Source organism: Pituophis catenifer, unplaced genomic scaffold (genome assembly GCF_029215685.1).
Source record: "Pituophis catenifer annectens isolate HBS135680 unplaced genomic scaffold, rPitCat1.0.hap2 SCAF_4, whole genome shotgun sequence".
NCBI lineage: Eukaryota > Metazoa > Chordata > Lepidosauria > Squamata > Colubridae > Pituophis > Pituophis catenifer.
The window spans coordinates 72,665,999-72,693,348 of NW_027256884.1; the positions used below are offsets into that span (position 1 = coordinate 72,665,999).

The following is a 27,350-nucleotide window of genomic DNA, read 5'->3' on the forward strand; positions in this document are numbered from 1 at the left end:
CTTGGCCATCTCGTGCTGCGGCTGTGGTTCAAGTCCGGGCAGATTTTACCTAGACTTCGTAACAATCCGTAACAAAATTCCTTATATTGTACTTCGAAGTCGAAGGGTCTTTTCAACCAGAATTTCCTTTGTTTCTTTTTTTTCACGCGCGGCGCGTTTCCGAGAACCGCTCACTTTTCTCTCCCAACATTAGCCTCCCATCTTGGAAATCGCGCCTCTCTCTCGGCTTCGGGATCCTGGCCGCCGTCGGAAAGAACTTGCTCTCTGGGCCGACGGAATGAGTTTGCTCTCGTCACTCATGGCTCAAGACCAGATGGCGGTCATCGTAGTGGACACTGACAGCCACCCCGAAGAAACATCCAGCTTCTCGGAGGCAGGTGAGTCAAAAGATTTCTGGGCGGGGACTATCTACTTAGTCCCCGCCCGTCCCCTGAGGCCCAGGGGAAACCGGGAAGACTCTGAACAGCAAGGAAGAGGGCCGGAGGCAGCAATGTATGTACACAGACAGAAAATAATGATGCCACAAATCCAGACAAAATCTTTCCTAAAATACCATAGAAAGCCAGTGTAAAACTGCTTGGCAGGGAGAGCCATAATCCCCGTTAAGGCAATGCTTATTTTAAGTCAAGCGAAGCTTTAGAAATAGTCCCATGTTTTCATAGAAGGGATGAACTGAACAGATTCACTAGTCCAACCCTTCTCAGGACTGGAATCCAGGAAAATATCTCCCAAGAAAAACCTACAGGGAAGGGAGGCTCTCTTATTATCAGGAAGCACTGCCTAATATTCATTTTTTTTTTTTTTTTTTCATTTTGACTTGTGGGTCCTAGTTCTGCTCTTGGTTTCAGAAGAGAACACTCCCACGCTTTTGGCACATGACTGCCTTTTGATATATTGAATATATATATATATATATATATGATATAGATCACTATATACTGTACATATGGAAAAACATTTAGCTTCTTTGATTTTCAACTCTCTAACCGGTTATTTAAGATGGCAAACATACACAATATTCCTTCCTCCTCCTATTTTCCTCACAACTGCAGTGTGAGGTGAGATGGGCTGAGAGAAATTGTTTGGCCCAAAGTTACCTAATTGGCTTTCCTGTTAGAATTTTGTTCCCTATTTTTACTAAGCTCACAAAAAAGTGTTTGGTTTTTTTCATTTAACTTTGGCTTTGACCATACATTTATGAATACATTATTATAGACCTATATCATCTCTCTGTTTTTTTTGGGGGGGGGGGGGGTTGTGTGGTTTTTTGTTTTTTTTTTTTTTTGCTTGCAGCCTTAGCACAAAAGTTCCTCACAGAGCTTGGTTTCAGATCCCTTATCATGCCCCTGGCGTGCTCTTCTAACATTTCCTTCTGTTTCTCCATGTCCCTTTTTGAATGCCAAGAACTAAACATAGTACTTCGGGTGCTGTCTAACCAGTGCAGAATAATCCATCCAGTGCAAAGACTACTAATAGTAGGTTACATCACTTATGTTAATACCGCCCAAAGATTGCTTTGGCCTTATGAATGACTCTTCTTGCTCTTTTTTTAATGAGATATTTAATTACAAAAATCCATACACAGATTATAAATTTCCTGTACAGAGCCCAAGAAATACCCCCCACCCCATTCTCCATAAGGACTGAAAATGGCAGATAATGTTTCTTCATGAACCTCAAGATACTGCTTGGTCATCCTTGGGCATGGTCTGCCGCAGGAACTGCCTTCCCAAGTAGAAAGTTGCTGCACTAGTTAAGTTCTTCCTGCTACCCACTTTGCACCGAATATAGCCATAAAGATTAGTTCCTTGCAATGCTACACCCATAATTACCAATGCCCAGCCACTTAACTTTGAAAGAAAATAGGGCACTGAAGGCAAAAATCACCCAGAGTAAAGGACGTGATTAATCCTAGCCAGATTCTGGACTCTGCTTCTGAAATAGCTTTCGTCTCCTGAGCTTCAAACACCAGGTGACTTTTGCCATCATCATCAACCTGATTCCACCATCAGAGGCCAACCATCAACCTCTCTTTGACATTCTTCACTGCACAAAAGTCACACGATAGAAGTAAGATGATTGTCACCATACAGGCAATATAGCTGTTGCTTAACCAATTCACAAAATAAGTAGACAATTATTGCACTGACCGGGAAGAAATGGAAAAAAGAAGCTCTAGGGTGTTTTATTTTTTATTTCTTGGGCTTTCTGGACATTTCATCTTCTCCATCAAAAGGTTAAACATCTTCCATCTCATCATTGCTATCCTTGGCTTAGAAGTCCTCCTCCAGGAAACCCACTCAGCGACCCTGGCCTGTGCTCGACTCTTCTTGCTCTTGTTCACCTGGTGGTCCACTAATACTACTAGATTGCTATCTTTTGAGTGAGCTAACATACAAGGGTTCCACAAATCTTGCTCCCAGGTCTGTGGATAAGGCATTTGTTGAGTTCCTGGTGCTCTTTTTTATGAGCTATTGTAAGGTATACCTCTCTTTTTTATTCTTTTTTTTCTTTTTCTTTTTCTTTTTAAGTATATAACCAGTTTGGAGTCTCCTTAGGCTTGAGCAGCATTCTAAACCTAAATGAATAAAGAAATCATATAGTTCATCTTTTTTTGGTGTCTCCTTCCCCCACCCTTCCATTTCTTTCAGATTTGACATTTGAGGATACACGTTTTCCTGAGATCATCTCTGTCAGTTCAATGGAAGGAACACCACCTGCCAGTCTGCTTCTCCCAAACGCAAGTAATGACTTTTTCCAAGCAGGATTTAAAAGCTGTGATGAAAGATAGACATTAAGAGGTGACATGAGCAGAAGATAAATAAGAAACAGGAGATCCTTGCCCTTCTGTGTTTGGGGCAGCCATGACTTCCAGGCATCATCCCTGGCAGCAATGGTTGTATTAACCCAGGAATATTTATAGGCTTTGTGGCAGCTGAAAGCAGGCACACTTGCATCACCACCTGAATTTTGAATCTGTACTTTGTTTTTCCAGCAATCAAGAGAAACTGCCAGGAGTGTGGAGGGGAAATTGCTTCTTCACACCCTATCTGAAATGTGCTTAAGTGTGAACAGCTATGAGATAGTATTCATGGTATTAGTAATTCCAAGTCATTCCATTTTGCAGGGCTTTTTGAAATCTCCTTTTGTTTGTTTGTGTTGTTTAGAACTTGAGCAATAACTCACTGTACTCAGAGAGGGTTTTTTGGCTCTAAAGAAGAACTCTGTTCTTTAGTAAGTTTATCTCTTCCTCCTGCAGTAATGCTCCCTATATATTATCAGAGTTACTATATATGCTCTCTTCACCGGTAGTGATGGAACTGGTGTTGACAATCAATCTAACAAAGCCAATGCCTCTTTCTCACATCTCCTTGTCTCAGAATTGGCATTGGTGCTGCAGTGGTGAGAAACACATATTTCTAGTAGCTCTGCCAGCTACTCTGGGGAAAAGATGGTTGGCCCCATCTTCCCTGATTTGTGAACAAGCTCACTCCCTTGGGTCATGGCTCTAGTAGCAGCCTGTAAATTAGGTGGGTTCTTGTCACATAGCCCATCATATTGCCATGATTTGATTAAACAATTCAAAGTGTGGTGAAGAAAGCACGTTGACAGAGCCAGTAGTATTGACTGGAGAACAGCAGAAACTTTCCACCTCTCTGTAACCTAGAGCCAGCTCTAAGTTCTTGGAAGTAAGAGAATGTAATAGAATAACAGAGTTGGAAGGGACCTTGGGGGTCATCTAGTCCAACCCCCCACCCAAGCAGGAGACCCTACACCATTTCTGACAGATGGCAGTCCAGTCTCTTCTTGAAAACTTCCAGTGATGAAGCTCCCACAACTGTTCCTTTGGGTGACTGCTCTCACTGTCAGAAAATATCTCCTTATTTCTAGGTTGAATCTCTCCTTGATCAGTTTCCATCCGCTACTCCTTGTCTGTCCAACCTATTGGAAAATAGGTTGACCCCTTTCTCTCTGTGACAGTTCCTCAAGTATTGAAACACTGCTATCATGTCTCCCCTGGTCCTTCTCTTCATTAGACTAGCCATGACCAGTTTCTGTAACTGTTCATCATATGTTTTAGCCTCCAGTCCCCTAATCATCCTGGTTGCTCTTTTCTGCACTTTTTCTAGAGTCTCAACATCTTTTTTTATAGTGTGGTGACCAAAACTGAATGCAGTATTCTAGGTGTGGTCTTTCTAAGGTTTTATAAAGTGGTATTAGTACCTCACTTGATCTTGATTGTTAATGCAATTTAGGATTGCATTGACTTTTTTGGCTGCCGCTGCACACTATTGGCTCATATTTAATTGATTGTCCACTAAGACTCCAAGATGCCTCTCACAGTTACTGCAATTAAGCCTGGTTTCACCCAGTCTATATGTGTACTTTTGGTTTTTCTTGCCTAAGTATAAGACTTTACTTTTCTCTACATTAAATTTCATTTTGTAAGATAGGGGCCAGTGTTCAAGACTGCCAAGATCCATCTGGATCTTGAGCCTATCATCTAGGGCAGGGGTGTCAAACTTACAGCATTACGTTGTCCTCACATGATGTATCGTGACATTTTTCCCCTTTGCTAAATCAAGGGTGGGTGTGGCCAGCGTGTGATGCATCCGGCCCTCAGGCCGCAAGTTTAACACCCCTGATCTAGGGTGTTGGCTATTCCTTCCAGTTTAGTATTATCCACAAATTTGGTAAGTTCCCCTTCTATTCCCTCATCTAAATAGTTTATGAAGATATTGAAGAGTACTGGGTCTAAGACGGAACCTTGTTGTACCCCACTGCTTACTTCCCTCCATATAGTTGTAGTACCATTAATGACTACTCATTGAGTATGGTTTGTCAGCCAGTTACAAATCCATCTGATGGTGATGCTATCTATCCCAATTTTTCTAGCTTACCAAGAAGTAGGTTGTGGTCTTCTTTGTTGAATGCCTTGCTGAAGTCTAAGTATATTATGTCCACAGTATTTCACTGGTCTGTTAATTTAGTCACTATGTTGAAAAATGAAATAAGATTGGTTTGGCATAATCTGTTTTTAACAAATCCATGCTGACTTCTAGTTATTACTTTACTTGTTTCTAGATGTTGGCAGATCTGTTTTTTTTATTATCTTTTCCAGTATCTTCCCAGGTATTGATGTTAGGCTAATTGGGCTGTAGTTTCCTTGGTCTGTTTTTTCCCCCTTTTGGGGGATCTGGTAATTCCCCGGTGCTCCAGGATTTTTGAAAGATGTGGTTCAATGGTTCTGAGATGACATCTGCCAACTCCTGTAGAACTCTGGGATATAATCCATCAGGTCCCGGTGATTTGTATTCATCAAGATCAGACAGGTGTTCTCTTACCATATTTTTTTTGGCTTATTTTAACTTTTATTTCTAGTCTGTTTTTTACAGTTGTGTTTTTGATAGGTTGGACTATAGTTTCTTTTTGTGTGAAGACCGATGCAAAGAATGAGTTAAGCAGCTCTGCTGTCTCTCTGCTGCCTGTTACTTCCTTGCCGTCTTCTCTCTTTAGTGGACCAACAATTTCCTTGATATTTTTTTTATTATTTATATGTTGGAAGAAACTTTATTTTTTCTCTTTGACTTTTGTTGCAAGTCTTTGTTCATTCTGAGCCTTTGTTTTCCTGCCTTCGTCTTTGCAGATTCTGGCTATCTGCTGATATTCTGCCTTAGTTATGTGTCCCTCTTTCCATTTTTTATACTTGTCCTTTTTGTCTTTTAGTTTATCAGATAGATCTTTGTGGTTTCTTCTTGGATTTCTTGTTTTTCTTTTTCAGTGGTATTGTGCTGGACTGGGCTTTTATGATCATATTTTTCTGAGTTTCCCAAGCTTCTTAAGTTGTTTTCCCCTTTAGGATTTTCATCCAAGGAATCTTTCCCAAGTTCTCTCTGAGTTTGTTAAAATCAGATCTTTTAAAATCTCTGGTATCATTGTGTTATATTGCTTGTGTTTGCATTATGTTGAATTCCAGTATGACATGGTCACTCTCACCCAAGATTCCTGTAGTTTCAACTCCCTCTATCACTTCTTCTCTGTTTGTGAGAATTAAGCCCAGTATTGCTATCCCTCTGGTTCCCTCCTCTACCTTTTGGACAACTAAGTTGTCAGCTAGGTTGATCAGGAACCTATTTGATTTCTCATTTGGTGCAGAATTAGTCTTCCAATTGATGTCAGGGTAATTGAAGCCCCCCATTACTAGTGTAGTGTGTAGTGTGTTGGTTAGCAAAAAGTACATCTATTTTTTCTGCTTGGTTGGGTGGCCTGTAGTATACACCTATGGCAATGTCATTACATGTACACGTACACGTACACGTACACATACACATACACATACACATACACATACACATACACATACACATACACATACACATACATTCTAAGAGGTTTTCTGGACTAGTTCTGTTCCCTTGAGAATTGAATCTCCTATCACCAATACTCACCTTTTTTTTTCTAGGGAGGTTTGGGGTATTATTCTACCTGTCACAGAAGCACTTGATGATGCTACTTTTTTAGGGACATTTGATGATGCTTCTTTTCCAGGTGTCTGTATGTTTACTTCCAGGGAAAGTCTATGAAATCGATTGCTCAGCACCAGTGAGGCTGCATCAAAGTGGGTTGGGTTGGGTTCTCCTCTCTGCACTATAGCTGGCCCCACTCATTCACAGGCTTGCCTTTTGTTCTCTACCAGGTTGTTTTGCTGCCCACAGTCAGTTTGCTCCTCCTCTCACCACACTTCAGTGGGCCTCCAGTCTCTTGGGTAAGCCTCTCAGGTGCAGCTGGGCAAAGTTCTCTCAGCAGGCAAAGTTTGCTGTGGGCCACTGCCCTTGGTGGCGGTTTCCCCCTAATTTCTCCAATCTTCCTCTTCTTTTCCTTTCTCCAGTCTTTTTTTCTTTTTGTATGACTTATTTTTCCCTCACCACCTCTCCTCCTACCATTTTATCTTAGTTTAATAGCAACTTTTCTCCCCATGATGTAACAATACTTCCTCCATTGCCACCATCTTGGCTTTCAGACTTTTCTGAGAATTCCATTGCACCATCGTATAAGAAAATGTGGCTACTTCCCTGCTTTGGATAGCAAGTGAAGTTGATAATGAACTGTATTGAAATATCTGTGCTTTTGTCAGATTGATGACTTCTAGATGAGCCAAATATCTGGGTGTTGAAGTCCGCACATCTTAAAATTGCCAAGGTTAAGAAATACCAAACTAGACTGCAACTTCCATCATCCCCATACATCACAATCTGTTTATTTTTTTATTAGAGTTGTAATCCAACAAATCTAGAGGATGACAGTTTGGTAAAAACCACTGTATAACCTATAAAACAATGACTGGCACACATTGATGCTCATGATGTGGACATATTGGTATAGGATTGGGACAGAGAATTAGCTCAAAAAAAGATTGCTGAAGGATTCACTCATTATTTCTCTACATTGGTAACTTTCAGGGATAATTGTGGTATGCTTCCATTACATTTTCTAGAAGAAGGTATTCCCAAAACCTCTCCAAGTTCAAACATGTTTCCAGGAGGAATAAAGTGGACTAATTGCTACAGTTCAAATAAATTGATTATTTTTATCAGGCTTCTTCAATGTGGTTCCAGACTTCTAGATTTCCCATACAGCATAAACATAGGCCTTTTGGCTGGCACTTGGAACCTATCACAAGTGTAAGTTTGATCTGAAATTCGATTTAATTCTGAGAGATTTTACATACTCACAACTGACAGTGCTTTAATATCTTACTTAAACTACTATATAATGTAAGAAATTTATTTTCCCTCATTATACTTTTATCTGTATCAGTAGAGAGCTACAGTTCTGATCTTGACATTTCTACAAGTTCTGTGGAAGAAATAAGCACCTCTATGTTAAGCAAAGGTAATATCTAATTTTGTTTTTCCCAAGATGAATTACCATTTCTTCTGCTCGGTGCACCTTGAATAGCAACTAAACTTTGCATCCCTGGGTTCTGAGTATATTGACTGCAATTTTGCACTACAGGTAGCCTTTGTTTAGCAACCACAATTGGAATTGGCAACTTGGTAGTTAAGTGAAGCAATCACTAAGTGAAACCATAATTCTGCTTATGATCTTACTTCAGGTTAGCTTTCCTTTAGACTTGTTAATTTTGCAAATGTGAGGATTGATTGCAAAGTTACTTTTTCATCACTGTTATAATTGCAACAGTTGCTAAACAAGGGACTACCTGTACTGCACAACATGAAGCAGAAAAGGCTTTTGACCTATAGGAAGAAACTGACAAACAGACGTATCTGTAGTGTGTGGCGGTAGAGGAAAAATGACAAAAACCTCATTGTGTTGTTATTATCATACTGCATCTTAATGGTGTGGAGTATGAGCCTATTTGTCCTGCGAGCCGAAAGATCCTTCTCATTTAGAACCTTAAAAAAATATGCTATTGTACTGAATTTAGAGAAAATAATTAACAGACATTCTATTCAATATATGTTTGAATTAGAGAGTAATTCAAGTGGAAACTAATTCAAAAGCTCTATGTGAAAAGTGCCCATTCTTTTTTCTGTAGAAAATATTGCACATGAAGTGAAATATAATGAGAGGCATATTGAAGGTAAGATATTAATGTTTTTAACTATTAATGCAATTGTTGTTTTTGTTATTACTGTATTTTCATGAATTGCTGTTAATAGGATAGCCATCCTCAGTTAAATGGCTTCCAAAATATATTTTATTATTACAGCTTCTAGAATTGTTGTCTTGAGTTCTGTAGACAGGACTTGCTCTTCCTCCACCTAGATTGTAAATAAATTAATACAGTGCAATGCCCATTTAATTATTCATTTTTGTCAAAAAAAAAATTGACGCAATGAAAAAATATACTTAATCTTTGCTAACAAATTCTGTAGATCATTACAGAAAAAGATTCAACAGAAAAGAGACCTGAAGACAATGGATGGTATTATTCAAAAATACTCTGTATATGATAAATTTTATGTTGATAGATTATTTGACCTACAATATATACTGTATATACTTTTAAGGTACAAATACATTTGTATTTGCTATTAATATTATACAAGGATATTTTTCAAGCAGCATTGCATTTTTACCTCTTTTTTTTTAATACATATCCCTTTTTTAAACAATTGATTGATGTTTATGTCTTAATCCAATCTTCCTGTGTCGTATAAAATGCTAAATCCCATTATCAAATCACAGAAATCTATGGCAATGATTACTAAAGTTAAATTTCCTGATTTTGTTTTGTTTGTTTGAAGATATCTGTATATGCTGTGGAGGGTTTGAGATTTACACTCAACATCCTTTGTTTCATGGAGGGATGTGTGCTCCTTGTTCGGTGAGTAGCTGACAAACTTGATAACTTCTGCTTCTATTCTTTTAGCTTGAACCATACCCTTCATCCAACAGAATGAACCTTTCTGCTGGCCCTGGAATGTAAGAATTACTAGCCATGGCAGAGAAGCTACCTTCTTCTATGGCACAGAGGTGCACTATCTGAGACCCAGGGACTGCAGAAATCCTCCAAAAGGTTTTTTTTTTTTTTTTTTTTTTGCTATTGTGGTGTTTAATGTGATTAAGTGGAGATTAAGCAATCATGTTTATTTACTATATTTAATAATAAGTAAATTTCAGCTGGCAGGGTCCAGTAGATGGAATGGAAGAACTTGACACTACTAGTCCCCCCCGTCCCCCGAGTAGCCACTTTGAGGAAGTGGCATTGAGTCATCATAGACCCTCCAGTAGAAGAGGCTTTTCCATATGGCTCCTGCCCTTTGGAACATCTTGCCCCCTGGTGAGGTCTACTCCCACCTTCCTGATCTTCCATAAGAGCCTGAAGACCTGGCTCTGCCAGTTACCTTGGGGCTCCAATGGGGAAGTTTCATGCTGAAGGTATTTGATACAAAAAATCCCACCTTCCCTCTGCACATCCTGCTCCCTCCCTCTCCATCTTTTAGTCATAATTTGTATTTTTATTGCTACACATATTTGTGTTTGTATGGTTTTTTTGCTTTTAATTTGTAAGTCGTCTACAGCAGTGGTGGGTTCTAAAATTTTTTACTACTGGTTCTGTGGGTGTGGCTAGGTGGGGGGCATGGCTGAGTGGGCATGGCCAATGTGATGTCACTCATGCACTCAGTCACATGACCAAGCCATGCCCACCGAACAGGTGGCTAAAATTTTTGGGACTATTTGACACTCTGGCCCCATATCCAGGTTGGGATCGGTGGGGTGGTGGTGGTTGTCTCGGCTTTCCCTCCATTGCCCTCCATGGGCCTTCCCCATGGTTGCACCCTGAACAACCATCTCTGCCGGCTCAGGGCAGCAGACTCAGCTGCAGCCCAGATGAGCCGAGGAACTGTGGGGAGCCTCCCATGTGTTGCATCCCCCTCCCAGCCTTCGCCTCGCATCTCCACGCCGTTTTTAGGCACCCAGCTTACCGGGCTGCCCCTGTCCCTGTCGCAGCTCCAACGGCGATGGCTTCAGGAGACACTAGTGGCACAGAGGCGCGGGTGAAGGCTGGGAGGGAGTGCAACCCATGGGAGGCTCCCTGCAGTTCCTCAGCTCATCTGGGCTTCAGCTGAGCCCACTGCCCTGACCCAGCAAACGGAGGCACCCCTCCCCAGCCAGATCTTTCTGGATTTGACTTACAGCTGCTACATTTCGCTGTGCTGCACGAGCAAAGGGGAAGAAACCAGAGGTGGTTTAGCAGCCATGAGCCATGCTTTCCTGTAAGCACTATGGGCGGCAGAGGGAAACAAGTGCTTCTCTCTGCACAGAGCTTTCCAGATGAGACTTGGAGGAAAGCACAGGTCATGGCTGCTACATTTCACTGTGCTGCGCTAGTGAAGGGGAAGAAACAGCCAGTGGAGAGCACACAGAGCTGCTCCAGTCCATGTGTTCACCAGGTCAGCAGCTGTTTCTCTCCTTTGTTGCTCTTTATGGGAAAGCATTTGGCGCAGCACAGCGAAATTTAGCAGCCATGACCTGCACTTTCCTCCAAGTCTCATCCGGAAAGCTCTGTGCAGAGAGAAGCACTTGTTTCCCTCTGCTGCCCACAGCGCGTAGAGGGAAGCACGGCTCATGGCTGCTACCGGGCTGCCCCAGTCCCTGTCGTGGCTCCAACAGCAGCGGCTTCAGGAGATGCTGGTGGCACGGAGGTGTGGGTGAAGGCTGGGAGAGGGTGCAACATGTGGGGGCCTGGGTCTGCTCCCCTTCACCACCCCACATTTGTTTACCCATCCCAGAGAGCTTGGGCTCTGCCTCCCTCTGACCTGGCCGCCTTCCTCGTTGGCATCGCTCCTGAGCGAACTCTTCGACCCTCGGCTGTTGTGAAGAAGCAGCAGCTCTGGGTGCGCCATGCCCACTTCGTTCTCTTTGAGAGCCGCTTTGCACCTTGTTTGCAAAGTGGCTCTTAGAGAAAGAAGCGAGCTTGGCGCACCCAGAGCTGCCACTTCTTCGCAACAGTCAAGAACCTCTTCCGCTTGAAGCTCCAAGCTGCGGGGAGGGGGGAGGCGGCTGCAATGGCTCCTCCCTCAGTGGTTCATTTTTTTTTACCTCATCTAGGCAACTTTGTCATTAAAGGCTGCTCCGCACCTTTTTATCTTTCTTGGGCATGGAGAAAAGTGACCCTGTGAAGGGACTGAGCCTGCTGTTGAACTTGGAAGCCAAGAGGCTTCTTTTCCACCCAGCTACTGGCGCACAGCGCCAGAAAGACCTCCGGTCGCTGCCACCATCTTCGCGCTTCCGCAGCTTTCTTCTCACTGGCTGAAGGACTTTTTGGCGCTCTGCGGCCAGGCGTCTGAAAGGCTTCTTTGCTTCGGTCAGCTTACCATCCGACGGACGCGTCGGGTGGGTGAGCGAGCAGCGACCGGGGGACCGGTTCGGGGGTGTGGCCTGGTTGCCGTTACTACCAGTTCGGAGAACTAGTTCCTAAAGTTACTACCTATTCGGTAGAACCAGGCCAAACCAGTAGCAACCCACCACTGGTCTAGAACTACCTTGTGGCAAGATGGGCAACAAACAAATAAAATAAATAAATGTAATTTCATATAAATAAAGTGAAAACAACATGAATTTTTCCACTATTTTTTTGGTGTGGTTTTTGCATGCTGTTCAAAAACTTGCAGGTGAGAATTCATGCTTTAGTGGGTAGAACTGTTGCTTATTTTTCCAGACAAATTCATAGCTCTGAAATTGAGAACATAACTCTGAGCAACCCTACAGAGTCCTGTCTCAAAACTAAGCTGTGTTATAATTGAACCCTGAAATTAAGCCACTACAGTTCTGTTTTGTTCATTTGTTCTACTTTGTTTTAATCTGAAATACCTGAAAAATTAAGAGCTCAGGCATATAGAAGGAAATTTTCCCTTAATGGGGTTCATTTAACTCATAGATTAAGATACTACAGTAGCAAGGTAGTGGTGGGTTGACCCCGGTTCAGATCGGTTCACAAGAACCAATACTAAAACTGGCGGGAGGCCCCGTCCACTGCCCCGGATGTCATCATCAGTGATCTGTGCGATCCCATTGCGAACTGGTAGTAAAGGTAAGTAGAACCCATTCCTGCTACTGGTTCACCCTGGATTGGGCGAACAACCAGTAGCAGTGGTGGGGGGAAGCTCTGCCCGCCTGCCTGGACGCTTCTGCACAGAAACGTCACGCGTGCAAGCACACGCGTGCCCATGAGCGAACCAGTAGCAATGGGTTTTGAAACCCACCCCTGTAGCAAGGTATTTAATTGGGTAGTGACAACAGCAAATATTTGATTGGCTCATATTCCTAGGAAGGTCAATGAAATCATGTGGTACAAACATGAGATAATGAGGCAGGACTATAAAACTAAGTAGAAAGAAGTAATATTTCATGACTTGTTTTCTTTTTAGGAAGTTATTTTTGCTTTCTGAACTCTTTATTCAACTCCCAATATTTTTTTCCTAACTTATCAACATTCCTTGGCCTTCTAAATATTTTATGGCTAAGCTGACATTGTTAATTTCCTTGGGACAGTATATTTGGATTACAGAATTTTAACTGACCTCTAATATTCTCCTTCAGTACTCTCTCTCTCTCTCTCTCTCTCTCTCTCTCTCTCTCTCTCTCTCTCTCTCTCTCTCTCTCTCTCACTCTCTCTCTCTCTCTCTCCCTCCCTCCCTCCCTCCCCTCCCTCCCTCTCTCTCCCCATTAATCATGTTATTCTTCAGGACTCGGGGGCACTGTGTTATGTATTCCTCCTCCTTTCTGAGGGGGCAGTTTAAGTCAAATGGGTTGGAATGTATCTCAGGCCCCTGAAATATCTGAAGCCACAGGGTTTAGGGCTTTCTCCAATTCTATTCAACAGGCTGTAAGCATGAAACTATTGGGAGAAGTCACCTATCAATACAGGATCAGGTGTTATCAGAATGCTAAGGATACTCAATATGGCTGAGAAGCAATTAGTGTTCCTTGAAAATAAGACTAAAATGGACGTCTTGTAGATGCTAACTGAAGTAGCAATAGAAGAAGCTAGTGGGAATGATCAGAGGTGTTGGTATTACTTGTAATACCTATTTAGTATTAGCACAGTAGGCATTTACAGCATTACTGGAAATGTCTAACAATCCCAGTAGTCTTTCTAAATAAACAATATTCAGACCACTTCCTATTTATAAAATGAGACTAATAATTTTAGCCTATAGTATTTTAAAGTGTTGTTTTATGACTGGCTAAAGTTTGTGCGTGTGTGAATTATGAGTAAACAATATTATGAATTACGTTCATACTGTATTCAGTAAATAGTATTATGAATTAAAATAGTATTATGAAATATGTTTTGTGTCCTTTTTCTTTTTATAAGGAAAGATTTTTGGAAAGATTCTTCCTGTGTGATGATGATGGCTACCAAGCTGATTGTACCATCTGCTGCTGGGGCAAATCTCTAATAATGTGTGATCATTCAGCATGTCACAAGTGAGCAATATCCAAATGCTACAAATGAAAGCTTAAAATGCTACAAACTGTGAAGCTGAAGAAGTCTTTGTCTGCAATGAGACTTTAAATGGAAGGGGGGGGGAATAAAACATTCTTTTACTTTACCTGATTTGATGGTGCATGTGATATCTTATTTATTAAAAATCATCAAAATGTCTACATGGGAAGTTGGGCATGATAACAGTAGTAATAATTTACTATTGCTTTTAATATAACAAAGGGTTAATATTCCACCTTAATTGCAGTTTTATCCAGTTAACCAAATTATCTTCAGGAAACCTCCATTTTTTTTCTGATTTCTGTTGTTTTTCAATTCATATCATAATATTAATCTATTTTCTGGGGTGTGCTTATTTGACAGCAAAGTGTTATGAAGTAGAAAGTGGTGCTCTTTCTAATAGGGAAGAAACCATCATGCAAAAAAACCCCTATCAACCAGGGGTGCTATTCAGCAGGTTCTGACAGGTTCTGGAGAACCAGTAGCAGCAATTTTGAGTAGTTCGGAGAACCGGCAAATACCACCTCTGGCTGGCCCCAGAGTGGGGTGGGAATAGAGATTTTGCAATATCCTTCCCCCAGGAGTGGGGAGGGAATGGAAATTTTGCAGTATCTTTCTCCTGGAGTGGGGTGGGAATGGAGATTTTGCAGTATCCTTCCCCTACCACGCCTACCAAACCACACCATGCCCACCAAGCTACACCCACAGAACTGATAGTAAAAAAAATTGAATTCCACCACTGCTATCTACTAATCTTTGCAGTTAAGACAATTCCCTACCCAGGTCACATTTCTTGGCAGTAACTCTAACACAGATAAAAACTATATAAATCTCTAGATATTCCTGAACTATGAGTTTAGGAACCCCAATCAGCACGGTCAGTGGCAAAGTATGCTGGGACTTACAATGTGCTTCCTCCATGACCTCTACCATACTAAGGAGTGTACCAAAGTTTTGTAATAGATTTTAAGAGCCTTTTGTATACTGTAGCCAAACATACAAAATACCTCAAAGGTATTTTAATAGCACTTCTTGGGACAAGTAAACTATATTATAAAAAGGCCAGATGTACTTAACAGAATGCAGCAAAGATCAGCTGTTCAGGAAACACAAACAGGAAAATAATACTTTGTGCCTTTAAACAATTTTATTTTTAAATTTATTTAGATGCTTTTGTGAAGAATGTGTGGACACCCTTGTTTATCCTGGGTGTGCAGAAGAAATAAAAGAAACAACTACCTGGATATGCTTCATGTGTGCACCTCAACATGTAAATGGATTGCTAAAGAGGAGAATAAAATGGCGTGCAATTCTGAAACATTTCTATGATCAAGAATCTGTAAGGAAAAGCTCATTTTAAAATGTTCAAATATTGCTTGGCTTTAAATTAACTGTAAATTTTATACAGGATTTTGCACAGAATAGTTAGCTAAATTAATTGATTTCTGATAGGGATGCTATTCAAACAGAAAACACATTCACTGTTTTATCAGGAGATGACGTAAATGTACAAAGCTGAAGAAATGAACCAAGTGGCAGCACTCACTTTCAGCTGACACTTTACAACTATGAATTCTGACTAAAAAGATATCATAACTTCAAAGCAAATGAGCATTTGTAATCCGTATCTCTCCTATCTTGTCCATTCTCATGTCCTGTAAACTTTTGTAGTTCTGAGTATTGAACATCTAGAAATGCATCTATTTTTAAATGAAAGATTTTTCAGAATGGCTGGTTTAATTTCATAAACCTCCAGTTCACTCGTATGAGAGTAATTTCTATGTAGTCCAGGATCCGGCAAATTATTTTTGCCCAAAGAGACACAGGCAGTATTTGAGATCTATTTGAGGGCATAGGAAGCATGCCCAATTCTGTCGTATTGTTCTTAATGTATTAGTTCCTTTAATCAAGCAACATTCATTTTTTAATAACTTGTATTAAATATTTTTAAAAGGAATATAAAAACTAATACATATTAATATAAAGTAAGAAAAAAGCATAGAAAAAGAATCAAAGAAAAAGCTAAAATTGTAAGAAAGATAAGATAGTAAAAGCAAAATAGAAAACAAAGAAAAAAGACAGTATCTTCTTTATAACAGTTATAAACAGAATTACAAATTTATCTCTTACTCTATGGTTATAATTTAACTCTCTTCAGAAGTCCATAAGAGGTTTCCCGTCAGCAATAAATTTAGATCTGTTTGTTATCTTATCAAAGTAGCCAATTTAGCCATTTCAACAAGTTGCATCATCTTTTTTTTTTTTTTTTAATTTGATTTATATGCCGCCCTTCTCCGGAGACTCAGGGCGGCTTACAATGCGTTAAGCAATAGCCTTCATTCTTTTGTATATTTTATACAAAGTCAGCTTATTGCCCCCACAAACTGGGTCCTCATTTCACCTACCTTAGAAAGGATGGAAGGCTGAGTCAACCTTGAGCCTTGGATAGATTCGAACCAGCAGAAATTGCAGGCAGCTGTGTTAATAACAGGGTGCACTAAACCCCTGTACTATCAAGGCTCTTCACCAACCATTCCTCCATTGTGGGTAGGGCCGAATATTTCCATCAATCCCAGAGAAAAACCTCTAGTCTCAATTGTATATTAATCTTTAACTTCTTCTAAATCAGTGTGTATATTTGAATCCATAATTTTCTACCTTTTTTACACATCCAACAAACTTAATAAAATGTCTCTTTTGGTTGGTCACATTTCCATCATTAATTTGAACTCCATCTATACATTCTAGGCAATTTTGATAGTGGTATATACCTATAATACATCATTTTATAAAATTATCTATAAAATTATAACAGTAAAAATTTCAATCCTTTCAACCACATATTTTCAGTCACAACCACATTCAGATATGATTGGAGAATATACTAAGATATATTTTATAAAGACACTTAAAACTTTCTAACAAAGCAGATATAGTTTTTAATAAACTAGCATAAAATATAGGTATGATAAAAATGTGCATTAATTATCAAAATGATCTAACAGAATGCTTAAATTGTGTTATTGAACCTGATGTAGCCTTATTGTACTCATGTGATACATGTAATAATTGAAATAACTATTTCTAAAATTAAGAGAAAATGTGTGAGCTTGTAATTGTTGTTATTGGATTAATTAACAAATATTTATTGTGTTAGAACAGCACTAATATATGGATATATCAGCTATTGTCTCCATGGGAGAGAAAGTCAATCCATGTGCTTTCACTTTTTGACAATATTACAGAGGGTAAGTAAACAGGTACAGCAATATAGACATAGTTTTCTATCCACATAAAATAGACTATAACTTTCTTAGCTGTCTTGGCTCATTAGGAGCCAGCTGTTTTGCAAAGCCATTTATCAATCGTGTTCTCTGTTGATTACTCATTGCAGTCTGCATTTTACCAGCAAGTGGCTAGATAATAGAGATAGTGCTAAGAAATCTTTTAGATCAGGGGTGTCAAACTTGCATCATCATGGCGGCATCACATGATGTATTGTGACTTTTTCCCCCTTCACTAAACTGGGTGTGGCCGTGGCCAGCGCATGATGCATCTGGCCCCTGCTTTAAATCTTTGTGCAGGATACTGTACCTTTGGACTTTTCCAAATCTGTTTCTTTATAAATCTTTATGAAAGATAATTTACATCATGAACTGACTACATTGGCCTAAATGTTTCTGGGCTTCTATTTCATTTGCAAGTAGATAAATGAGGTAGGTAATTATAGAAGTCCCTCCCCTATACACACAAATTGCATGCAATTTTGCCTTCTGAATACTACTTTTAAATTTACATTTGCTTCATTCCATGTTCATTGAAAAATAAATAGCATACTCATTGAGCCCATTGGTTTCTGTAAGAAATATTTAAGTGTTTAACTCCTGCTGAAATCATTTCATTTCATTATGCAAAATATCAACTACCTACAAGTGGCATCAACCTTCATTTTTGAGTAAATGAAATAATCAATCAGTCAGTCAGTCAAACAAAAACACTATGTAAATATTGCCTAGTTAGCAGATCTGAGAACAATTAATAGCTAAACACATACCAATAAAGTGACAATATTTAATTTAATCCACTAAAAACTCTGCTGTTTATGTGATCTGTATTGTGATCTGTATTCATTTTACTCAGGAGAATACTATACATACATACAACCACCTTCCTCATTCCATGTTGTAACAGAGTTTATTTGGCTTTAACAGGCATCTTCATATGTATCCAAGACCAACTGAGATCATATATTATATCTAATGTATTTTGCACTTCTCGTTTCATCTCTAGAATTGAAAAGCTTGGGGTTTCTAGAGGAAAGGAGAGGCAATGGGTACCTAAAGTACATGGATGATGTCACAGATGTGATAAGAACAAATGTAAGTAAAAGATGCTTTATATAAATTTTATTACAGTGTGTGGATTGTTTTGTCGATTTTTTTGAGGATTATTTTTTGTATAGTAGAGTTGATAAGAGGGCAAGCTGAAAGAAGGTAGAATGGGGAATTGAATGTTTGGGAGAAAACAGTAGCAAGAGAAAGAAAATTTAAAGTAAAGATAGAAACAAAAGCTGAATTTGAAGATACCCTACTACACAAAATATAGTCATTCACAGTGGGATGGAGGGAGGTTTAGTATATGCTTTGACCCTGACTGGAACTGAGGTCTGTGTGCAGTCTGCTGGAGTAACTGGGTGCCCAGGAGAAGAACTGTACAACTGTTGAGAACTTGAGAAAAATTGGATTTTAAGCATAAGCTGAGTAAGAGGCAGAAGTTTGAGTGGGGAGAGTTGGATGCACCTCCCACAATAAAAAAAAAAAAGGACTGTAGGTATTGGGATTTTATGCTCATTCAGGAGCTTAGTGAGAGGATTTTAGGAGAAGGCATAGAATGTTGTTTTTAAGCAGCTGCTATACCGGGAGTTGGAAGTTATGGATTATTTAATTAATATTCATAATAATTTAGCAACAGATTTGAATGAATTTGAAATAAACTATTGTCAGTGGGCAGAGTCTTACCCAGTATGATACAGTTTAATTGGGACTTGTAGATTAGGGCAAATTACTGTTTTTGTCCATTAAATATATTAATTTATGGATCAGCATTATTAATGATCAGAATGTTAATTAATGAACCAATCAAGTTTCTGAAGCTGATTTATTTTATTTAATAGATAGAAGAATGGGGTCCATTTGATTTTATTTTTGGTTCAACTCCTCCTGTAGCAAAATTTTACAAACACCCATCTGGTAAGCAACCTAATGATATATAAAATGAAAATATTGATATAAGTGCCTTGGATCCTGGTTTGTTGAAAATCATTTATCCTTTGGATTGCATTTCTGTTCCCTTTTCTGTAAATAGATTTACTTGGGAAATTGTTTTATGGTTCCATTGATGTTAGTTATCTCTCACAAAATTATTTATAGCATTGTGACAGTGGTGAAATGTAAAATTTGTTACTACCGGTTCTGTGGATGTGGCTTGGTGGGATGGGTGGGTAATGTGATTGAGTGGGCGTGGCCAACTTTTTTTTTAACTTTTAAAACCATTTTTTCTACAACTTCTTCTGCCGAAGAGGTTGTAAAAAAAACGCTTTTAAAAGCCTCTGACAATCAGACAACTCAGCTGGGATCGTCAGAGGCTTTTAAAAGCATTTTTTCTACCACCTCTTTGGTCGAAGAGGTGGTAGAAAAAATGCTTTTAAAAGCCTCTGACGATCCCAGCTGAGCCACGCGATCATCAGAGGCTTTTTAAAAATATTTTTAAAAGCATTTTTTCGGCTGAAGAGGTTGTAGAAAAAATGCTTCTAAAAATTAAAAAAAAGCCTCTGATGATCGCACGGCTCAGCTGGGCAGGGGGGGGCAAGGATTTTTGCTACCGGTTCTCCGAACCCCCCGCCGCCATTGCTACCAGATCAGGTGATCTGGTCCAAACCGGGAGCATTTCATCCCTGCATTGTGGTCCGGCCATGCTGCACATTCCTAAGTATATTTTGTTCTATTCAAGCAAAAAAAAAATGATTCTAAAAGAAACAAGATATTAGAGCAACGACCAGTAAGGTCCCTCAAATCCTCCATGCACTAACTTTGCCTCTGCTGCCAGAAAAAGGAAGGTGCACCCAGATGTTGCTGAATCACATGTTCCAAGCTTCCTAGGAAATACAGCAATTTTGAGGTACCCTGGAAGTTGTATTTCAACAACAATGACAATGCCATGAAGTCATTGTGATAATCCAGTAATTATAATTATAGATTCACTTCTGAATCACAGGTTGCACTTCTGAAAGCACAGCTGAATAATCCAATCACTTATATTGGCACATCTCTTCCCCTCCTCTCTCCCTCCCTCTCTCTCTGTCTAGAATAAAACTTTTTGTCAGATAAAACTTTGGGTATACATAAAAAAATAATGCTGTTCACCTTTGCCCAGTGGTGGGGAGTAACTACAGTATATTGCAGTGATGGCTAACCTTTTTGACATCGCGTGCCAAAAGCAGGGGGAGCGTGGAGGGGGTCATACGCACGCATGCCCACATCCATAATTCTATGTGCCCCCCCATGCTCTCCCCGCTTTTGGCACGTGATGGCACGGTGGGCCCGGTAGGCCCATTTTTCGCTCTCCCCAGGCTCCAGAGCCTTTCTAGGAGCTTGGGGAGGGTGAAAATGGCCTTCCCCACCTCGGAGGCTGGAAATAGTGTGTTTCCTGACTTCTGGTGGGTCCAGAAGGCCCGAAAATCTGCTGGCTGGCGCACACATGTGTGCCGGAGTTGAGCTCGCATGCCCACCGATATGACTCCACGTGCCACCTTTGGCACCCATGCCATAGGTTCGCCATCACGGGTATATTGCAATTGCTAAGCGAAGGTAAAACATGTCACAAACCAATTTCTTTTTTCTTTTTTTTGATATCCTGTAGGATTTCAAAACAGCAACCTAGTGTACTCTGTCTAAAGTTCTATAAACCAGTTTAAGCTCAGCAATGGTGACAGTCTTGTTTTGATGGTCTTTATGACTGAGTGAGGACTTGAATCTGAATCATATTAGTCCTAGTTCAGACATAACCCATTTGTTCCCACTGTTATTGGCTATTATTTACATAGTAGAGTGGTAAAGGCTATCAGGCTAGAAACCTGTGTATTGAATTGTACTTAAGGGTTGAAGTCAGCTGGGTGAATTTGGGCCAGACATTCTCAGCCCTAGGAAGCAGGTAATGGCAAACCACTTCTGAGAATCCTTGCCAAGGTGAATTGCAGGGACTAGTACAGACAGTTATCAGGAGTCAAAAAGTGACTTGAAGGCTCTAATAAAAAAGGTGGGTACCATAAATCTACTAGACCAATATTATATTTTATCAATTTAAGAATTTTAATATGCACTTCTCTCCTATCACTGCCCATAAGCATAGGTTGAAATTCACACTATAGAACTATGGCTGACATGAACCAATTACTAGTAATTCAATAACTTTTCCCTTTCGTAGGTATAGTAAATTATTCTAATTTATACAAGCTGCATCCTAACCATATTGGCTAGGGAATTCTGAGAGTTGAAGTCCACACCTTAAAATTCCTAAATTTGAAAAGCACTGCTGTAAGGGATTATTTTAGCCATTGACATTTGTGGCAGTAGCCAAAGAGCTAGATAGTGTTTAGGTGTAATTTCTTGCTACTCCAGATCCAGGTGTATACCTTCCATCATTCATAACCACCAAAATTGGGAAAGGTTGCTAGATCACCAATCTACTTACATAAAACCTAACATTACAGGTAGTCCTTGATTTATGACCAGTTAACAAAACACTTCAAGATGTTGTAAAATGTATTAACTCCTGTGTCGCATGACTGTATTCTAGGTACTTGACAACATATTTATGACAGCTTGCAGCATGCCAGAGTCACATTACTGCAATTTGTGACTTTTTTTTGTCAGTTTCTGGCATTTTTTGTGTTTCCCAATTTACAACCAGGTGATTTACTTAAATGATTGCCCTAAAAGCAATCATTAAATTAGGTTTGATCAAGTGGGTGCTTGATTGATTTACAAACATCATGACTTACAATTGAAATTCCAGTCCCAATTGCAGTCATAAGGGTTACCTGTACTATGTGCCAGTGAATTACTCATATGAGACAACTCCCTAACTAAATGTTATTGAAAAGGTCCAAAATTCTGGACAACTGAGAAAGATCATGTAGTAGTTATCACTTTTAAAAAAGACTAATTTATTTTTTGAAACCATTTTCAAAAGCTATTTACAAGAAAACAAATTTCTTTCTTCCTTCTAAAGCCTGGTATTTTTACCAATATTTTCGTATACTTCAGTATGGAAGTCCTGAAGAAAAAAATAAAAAGCCATTTTTTTGGCTATTTGTAGACAACATTGTCTTGGATGAAGAAGAGAGAGATGCAGCTTCTCGCTTTTTTCAGGTAAGTTGGAAATCAGTTGCTATTGGGAAGTGAATGAACTGAGTTTGTATTAATTATTTAAATACCTAAAATTCATGTAGATTTTTACTGGAACAGTACAAAATATGACATTGGCTCTGCATGCATCCCTGGAGAGATTTCAGTTCATCTTGTTGGCATCCACAATGAAACTCAGATGCACAAACGTGATTACAGCAAGCTTGCATTAAAGCTGATTCCCAGTTTGTTCCTAAGCCTCATATAAATGGTCCTGGAAAGCAGTTCTACATTCTGTTGTGCAGGGATCTGCAGACCTCACGCAGCTTCCCAGATGATCCACAGAGTCCTCTCCCATGATAAAGTTGCCACAGGCCGAGAGAAAAATGGTAATTATTGGAAGTCCTTTATTTCTTCCTCTTAGTGTTTTTTCACAAGTGCAAGGTCTGCTTTTTTCAGATCAAGTGAATATTGATCCATTGGTTACAACAGGAATTGACTGACCAGCTTGTTACCTGAGCCTGATATTATGGGCTGAGAGAGACTGGTCCAAAGTTACTCAGCTGGCTTTCATGACTACATCAGAACCAAAACTCAAAGACTCCTGGCTGAATTAAATGAAATTGTGTACAGGTAGTCCTTGGTTTATGACTGTAATGCAGCCTACCTATTACAATCACAAGTCATGATAGTCATTAAGTGAGGTGCCCACATAACTTCTTTATCTAATGACCCCAATACCTGCTCTCCCCCCCCCCATTTCAGGTGTTAAACAACCACATGGATCATTGGGAGGCCTAGCACAGGACCAGACTTGCACTACAGCACCTCCCCAGCTTACCCATGGCCTGGTTCTAGCTCACATGTGGCCTGTTCCACTGTATAGGGCAGCTAAAGGATGGGTTGTTGAAGGTCCACAGATTGTGTTTGAGGAGAGCTGGCCTGCTCTACCCTTCAGCCTTCCTGAAGGCTGCATGGCACCATCCAGGAAGTGGGTGGCATTTCATTGTAGACACTCCCAAAATGGGCACATTTCCAAGACAGTGTCACATGGCCTCCACTGTTTAAATAGACCATGCAGTGGAGCAGCTGCTTCCTGAAAATCTACCAAAAATTAAAATTAAGGGTGGGAAAGAGACGGTGAAGCAGGTCCAAGGCCTGTGGGGACCTAGTGGGGCATAAAAGCAGGTCCAAGACTTACAGGAATGCAGAGGGATGGAAGGGGGTGGGAGATAAGCAGGAGGGAACTGCAGCATCCCTGCAGTTGGTCATAAGGTTGGGCATATTGCCAAGTGCCCAAATTTTGTTTATATGACCATGGGGGCATCGCAACAAGGATCATAAGTCCCTTTGTTCAGCAGCGTCATAAATTTGAACAGCTGGTAAATGAATAGTCGTAAGTCAAAGACTACCTATAGTTCTGTATTATGTGGAATGGTCATTGTTTTGAGACAACGTTCTAATAGTTGAAGTATAAATATGTTTGTTTTACAGATGGAAGCAGTTCTCAGATATAAACAAGATGACAGCAATGTCCAGAATGCAGTGCATATCTGGAGTAACATTCCATCTGTTAATAGGTGAGTAATTTGTTTCTCAGTTTAACTTAGCATGTTCTTTTAAAACTGAATTAATGTAAAGTGTTGTAAATAATTTACGAAATCCTCTTTAACAATTGTTTGCTTTTTTTTTTACTATAAAAAAGCAATAACAAATTTGCAGTAACAATTTTTCAGAATTAAGTACAGCTAAGATGCCTGAATTTGTACATACCTACTGTAGAATGTTGATAAATATCATGAATTACAACACTCTCTCACATCTCCTAACAACAGTGTGCTGTAAACTGTTTGTCTCCTTCAGATATTTTGCTGGATTACTGTGCCTTTCATTCCCAGGAACTATAGCTATTGGTCAATGCACCAGGGGAAGCTAGGCAGGGGTGAAATGTAAAATTTGTTACTACTGATTCTGTGGGTGTGGCTTGGTGGGGGGGTAATGTGATTGGGTGGGCATGGCCAACTTTTAAAAAAAAAAACTTTTCAAAGCATTTTTTCTGCAAATGCAAAAAAATGCTTTGAAAAGCCTCTGCCGATCAGGCAACACAGCTGGGATTGTCAGAGCCTTTTCAAAGCATTTTTTTAACCACCTCTTCCGCTGAAGAGATATTTTTTTAAAAGCCTATCTGATGATCAGGCAACTCAGCTGGGATCGTCAGAGAGGCTTTTTAAAAAATTCTTTGAAAAGTCTCTCTGACAATCAGGCAACTCAGCTGGGATCATCAGAGAGACTTTTAAAGCATTTTTTTCTGCAACCTCTTCAGCGGAAGAGGTGGTTTAAAAAAATGCTTTGAAAAGGCTCTGACGATCCCAGCTGTGTTGCCTGATCAGCAGAGGTTTTCAAACCATTTTTTTAACCACCTCTTCCCTGGAAGAGATTGCAGAAAAAAATGCTTTGAAAAGCCTCTGACGATCCCAGCTGAGCCGCGTGATCATCAGAGGCTTTTTTTTTTACTTTTAAAAGCATTTTTTTGGCGGAAGAAGTTGTAGAAAAAATGCTTTTAAAAGTAAAAAAAAAAAAAGCCTATGATGATCGTGCAGTTCAGCTAGGCATGGTGGGGGGGGGGGGGCGCGCAGGGATTTTTGCTACCGGTTCTCCGAACCACCCTCCACCATCACTACCGGATCGGGCAATCCGGTCTGAACCGGGAGCATTTCACCCCTGAAGCTAGGTAATGTTGCGTATGAACTCTCACACAAAACTTTTATCATTTGACGATGAACCCGTATTAAATCAATTCCTATAGCACATCTGTGGGTGGTAAGTAGGTAAGGTTTGCAACAACAGTTAAATAATTTACCAATGCTATTATAAAGGATAATTCCAGGAATGCTTATACTATATACAGTAACTCTTGGTAATTTTGAGATTTTGCAGTTATTCTCCAAATATGTGTCATATGAATATCTAGCATTAGCAAGATGAACCAATGTAGTTTAATTTGTAAAATTATCTTTGTTAAATATAATTTGGCTTTCTGCATTTCCATGTCATGAGAACTACAGTATAATTTCTCTAAATGGAGTAAGAGGTATAAAATGAGACCAGACAGCAAGATACAATATTGTTTATAATAAATAACATTTGAAAATATGAATCAATTAGCTATTTTCATTTTGAGGAATTGTGGATACAATTTGGCTTGGTTTTTCTATCAGAAGTTTCTCTAATAGCCAAGGGCAATGTTTGCTCTATAAACTTTTTTTATTTGATCTCTAAGGGTGTACAGGTAGTCCTTGACTTATAACAGTTTGTTTAGGGACCGTTCGAGGTTGCAACAGCACTGAAAAGTGACAAGACTGTTTTTCACATTTACAACAGTTGCAGCATTGTGATCAAAATTTGGGATGCTTGGCAATTGATTTAAGAAGTTTGCAGTGTCCTGAGTTTATGTGATCATGTTTTGTGATCCTTAGTAATCCTCTCACAAGCAAAGTCAATGGGGAAGCCAATTCACTTAACAAACATGTTACTAACTTAACAAATACAGCAGGAGTGGGTTCTACTTACCTTTACTACCAGTTCGCAACGGTAGAAAGGTCATAGAATGGAGCAAAACTCATTTTACAAATATCTCACTTAGCAACAGAAATTCGGAGTTCAATTGTAATCGTAAATTGAGGACTACCTGTACTTTATTGAACAATACAAAGGGTAAAGGAGAAAGAATTTCCTCTTCTACAGTAGGTGGATTAGAAAGCCACCTTTTTTTAGCCAGAGAAGTTCTTTGCTTTTAACACATGCAAAACTGAATAAGAATATGGAAGAAGGGGAAAAAAATACCTATCATATTGGTATCCAGACACATTATTTTGTCATGAATTTGGCATCGGCATCTTTAAATCTAGAACTATCTGCTGTATTGCACAATGAGGCCTTATAAGATCTCCAAAGGTAAAATGGCCCAAGTAGAAAACAGGATAATCCTTTATGTTAGGTTGAAATAAAAATGTAAGTGAAATACTGAACAGGCCACTGAAAAGATGTAGATTTTTGGGGTGCTTGCTTGCCTGATTGTTTTTGTTTTTGTTACATAAACATTTTCTAATTCCTTTCTAGCAAATACTCTGCTTCAGCATTGAACATGGATTTATCTCTCTTGGCAGACAACATTTGCAGATCTAGAATTTTCTCTCAACGTCCAGCTACACTGATTAGAGAGTTTTTTGTTCCTTTGAAAGACTATTTTAGGGCCTTTTCATAAGCCAATCTTTTGCCTTGAATCCAAAGCAAAGCTGACTTTTGCAATGTGACGTTTAAAGAGTATCTTGCTGTGTTATGTTCAGTATGATTTTCAGTATTTGTTTATAACAATTATGCTCATGCTGAACAAAATTTCATCTCCAGATTCATTTGCATCAAGCTACTGATCAAGCTCTTCTTCCTCTAATCTGTTTGCAATATGGTTTAAAAACATTTATAGACATATTATTGCTATGTCATCCAACTCTTGCCTTTTAAATTTCACTTTAAATGGTTTTTCATCCCACATATATAAAAACTATATGTTTCTTTTTTGGGAAGTTATATGCATAACTTCATGCTGAATATATTTAAGCTAGTAAATGCAGGTTTAAATTTTAAAATGCAAATGATATATATAAACAGAATGCCCTGATAAACATAGAAATATGATTCATGATTCCAAATGCCTCATAAGGAGAATAAAAAGGAAAATGATCAATAATAAACAATGAAAAGATAATACTTGCATTGATATATATTTATTTTTGATAGTTTTTCTAAATAACTATGTGTAATAAAATGTTTTCTGGTCTTAAAATAGAAATAATTTAATTCTTTATGATGATTCCCATAGAAAATAACTACCTATAAAGCTTGTGAAATCTTCTTGTCATATTATTCTAAATTCTCTTGACTGAGGACTCATGCTTACTGAATGT

General features: G+C 39.3%; 1 protein-coding gene and 1 pseudogene across 1 annotated transcript; one reads left to right on the forward strand and one right to left on the reverse strand.

Annotated features, from left to right (window-relative positions):
• Positions 1–277: 277 nt before the first annotated feature.
• DNMT3L (DNA methyltransferase 3 like) lies at positions 278–26,650 on the forward strand. Its single transcript, XM_070943488.1, has 13 exons — positions 278–377; positions 2,652–2,744; positions 7,819–7,893; positions 8,561–8,605; positions 9,273–9,352; positions 13,850–13,962; positions 15,149–15,320; positions 17,139–17,229; positions 18,272–18,360; positions 19,155–19,230; positions 22,271–22,410; positions 23,881–23,966; positions 26,506–26,650. Exons 1-13 carry the CDS (start codon positions 278–280, stop codon positions 26,648–26,650), a joined length of 1,305 nt encoding a protein of 434 aa, XP_070799589.1.
• Positions 1,677–2,089, reverse strand: LOC139316409 (Golgi apparatus membrane protein TVP23 homolog B pseudogene; annotated as a pseudogene).
• Positions 26,651–27,350: the final 700 nt, after the last annotated feature.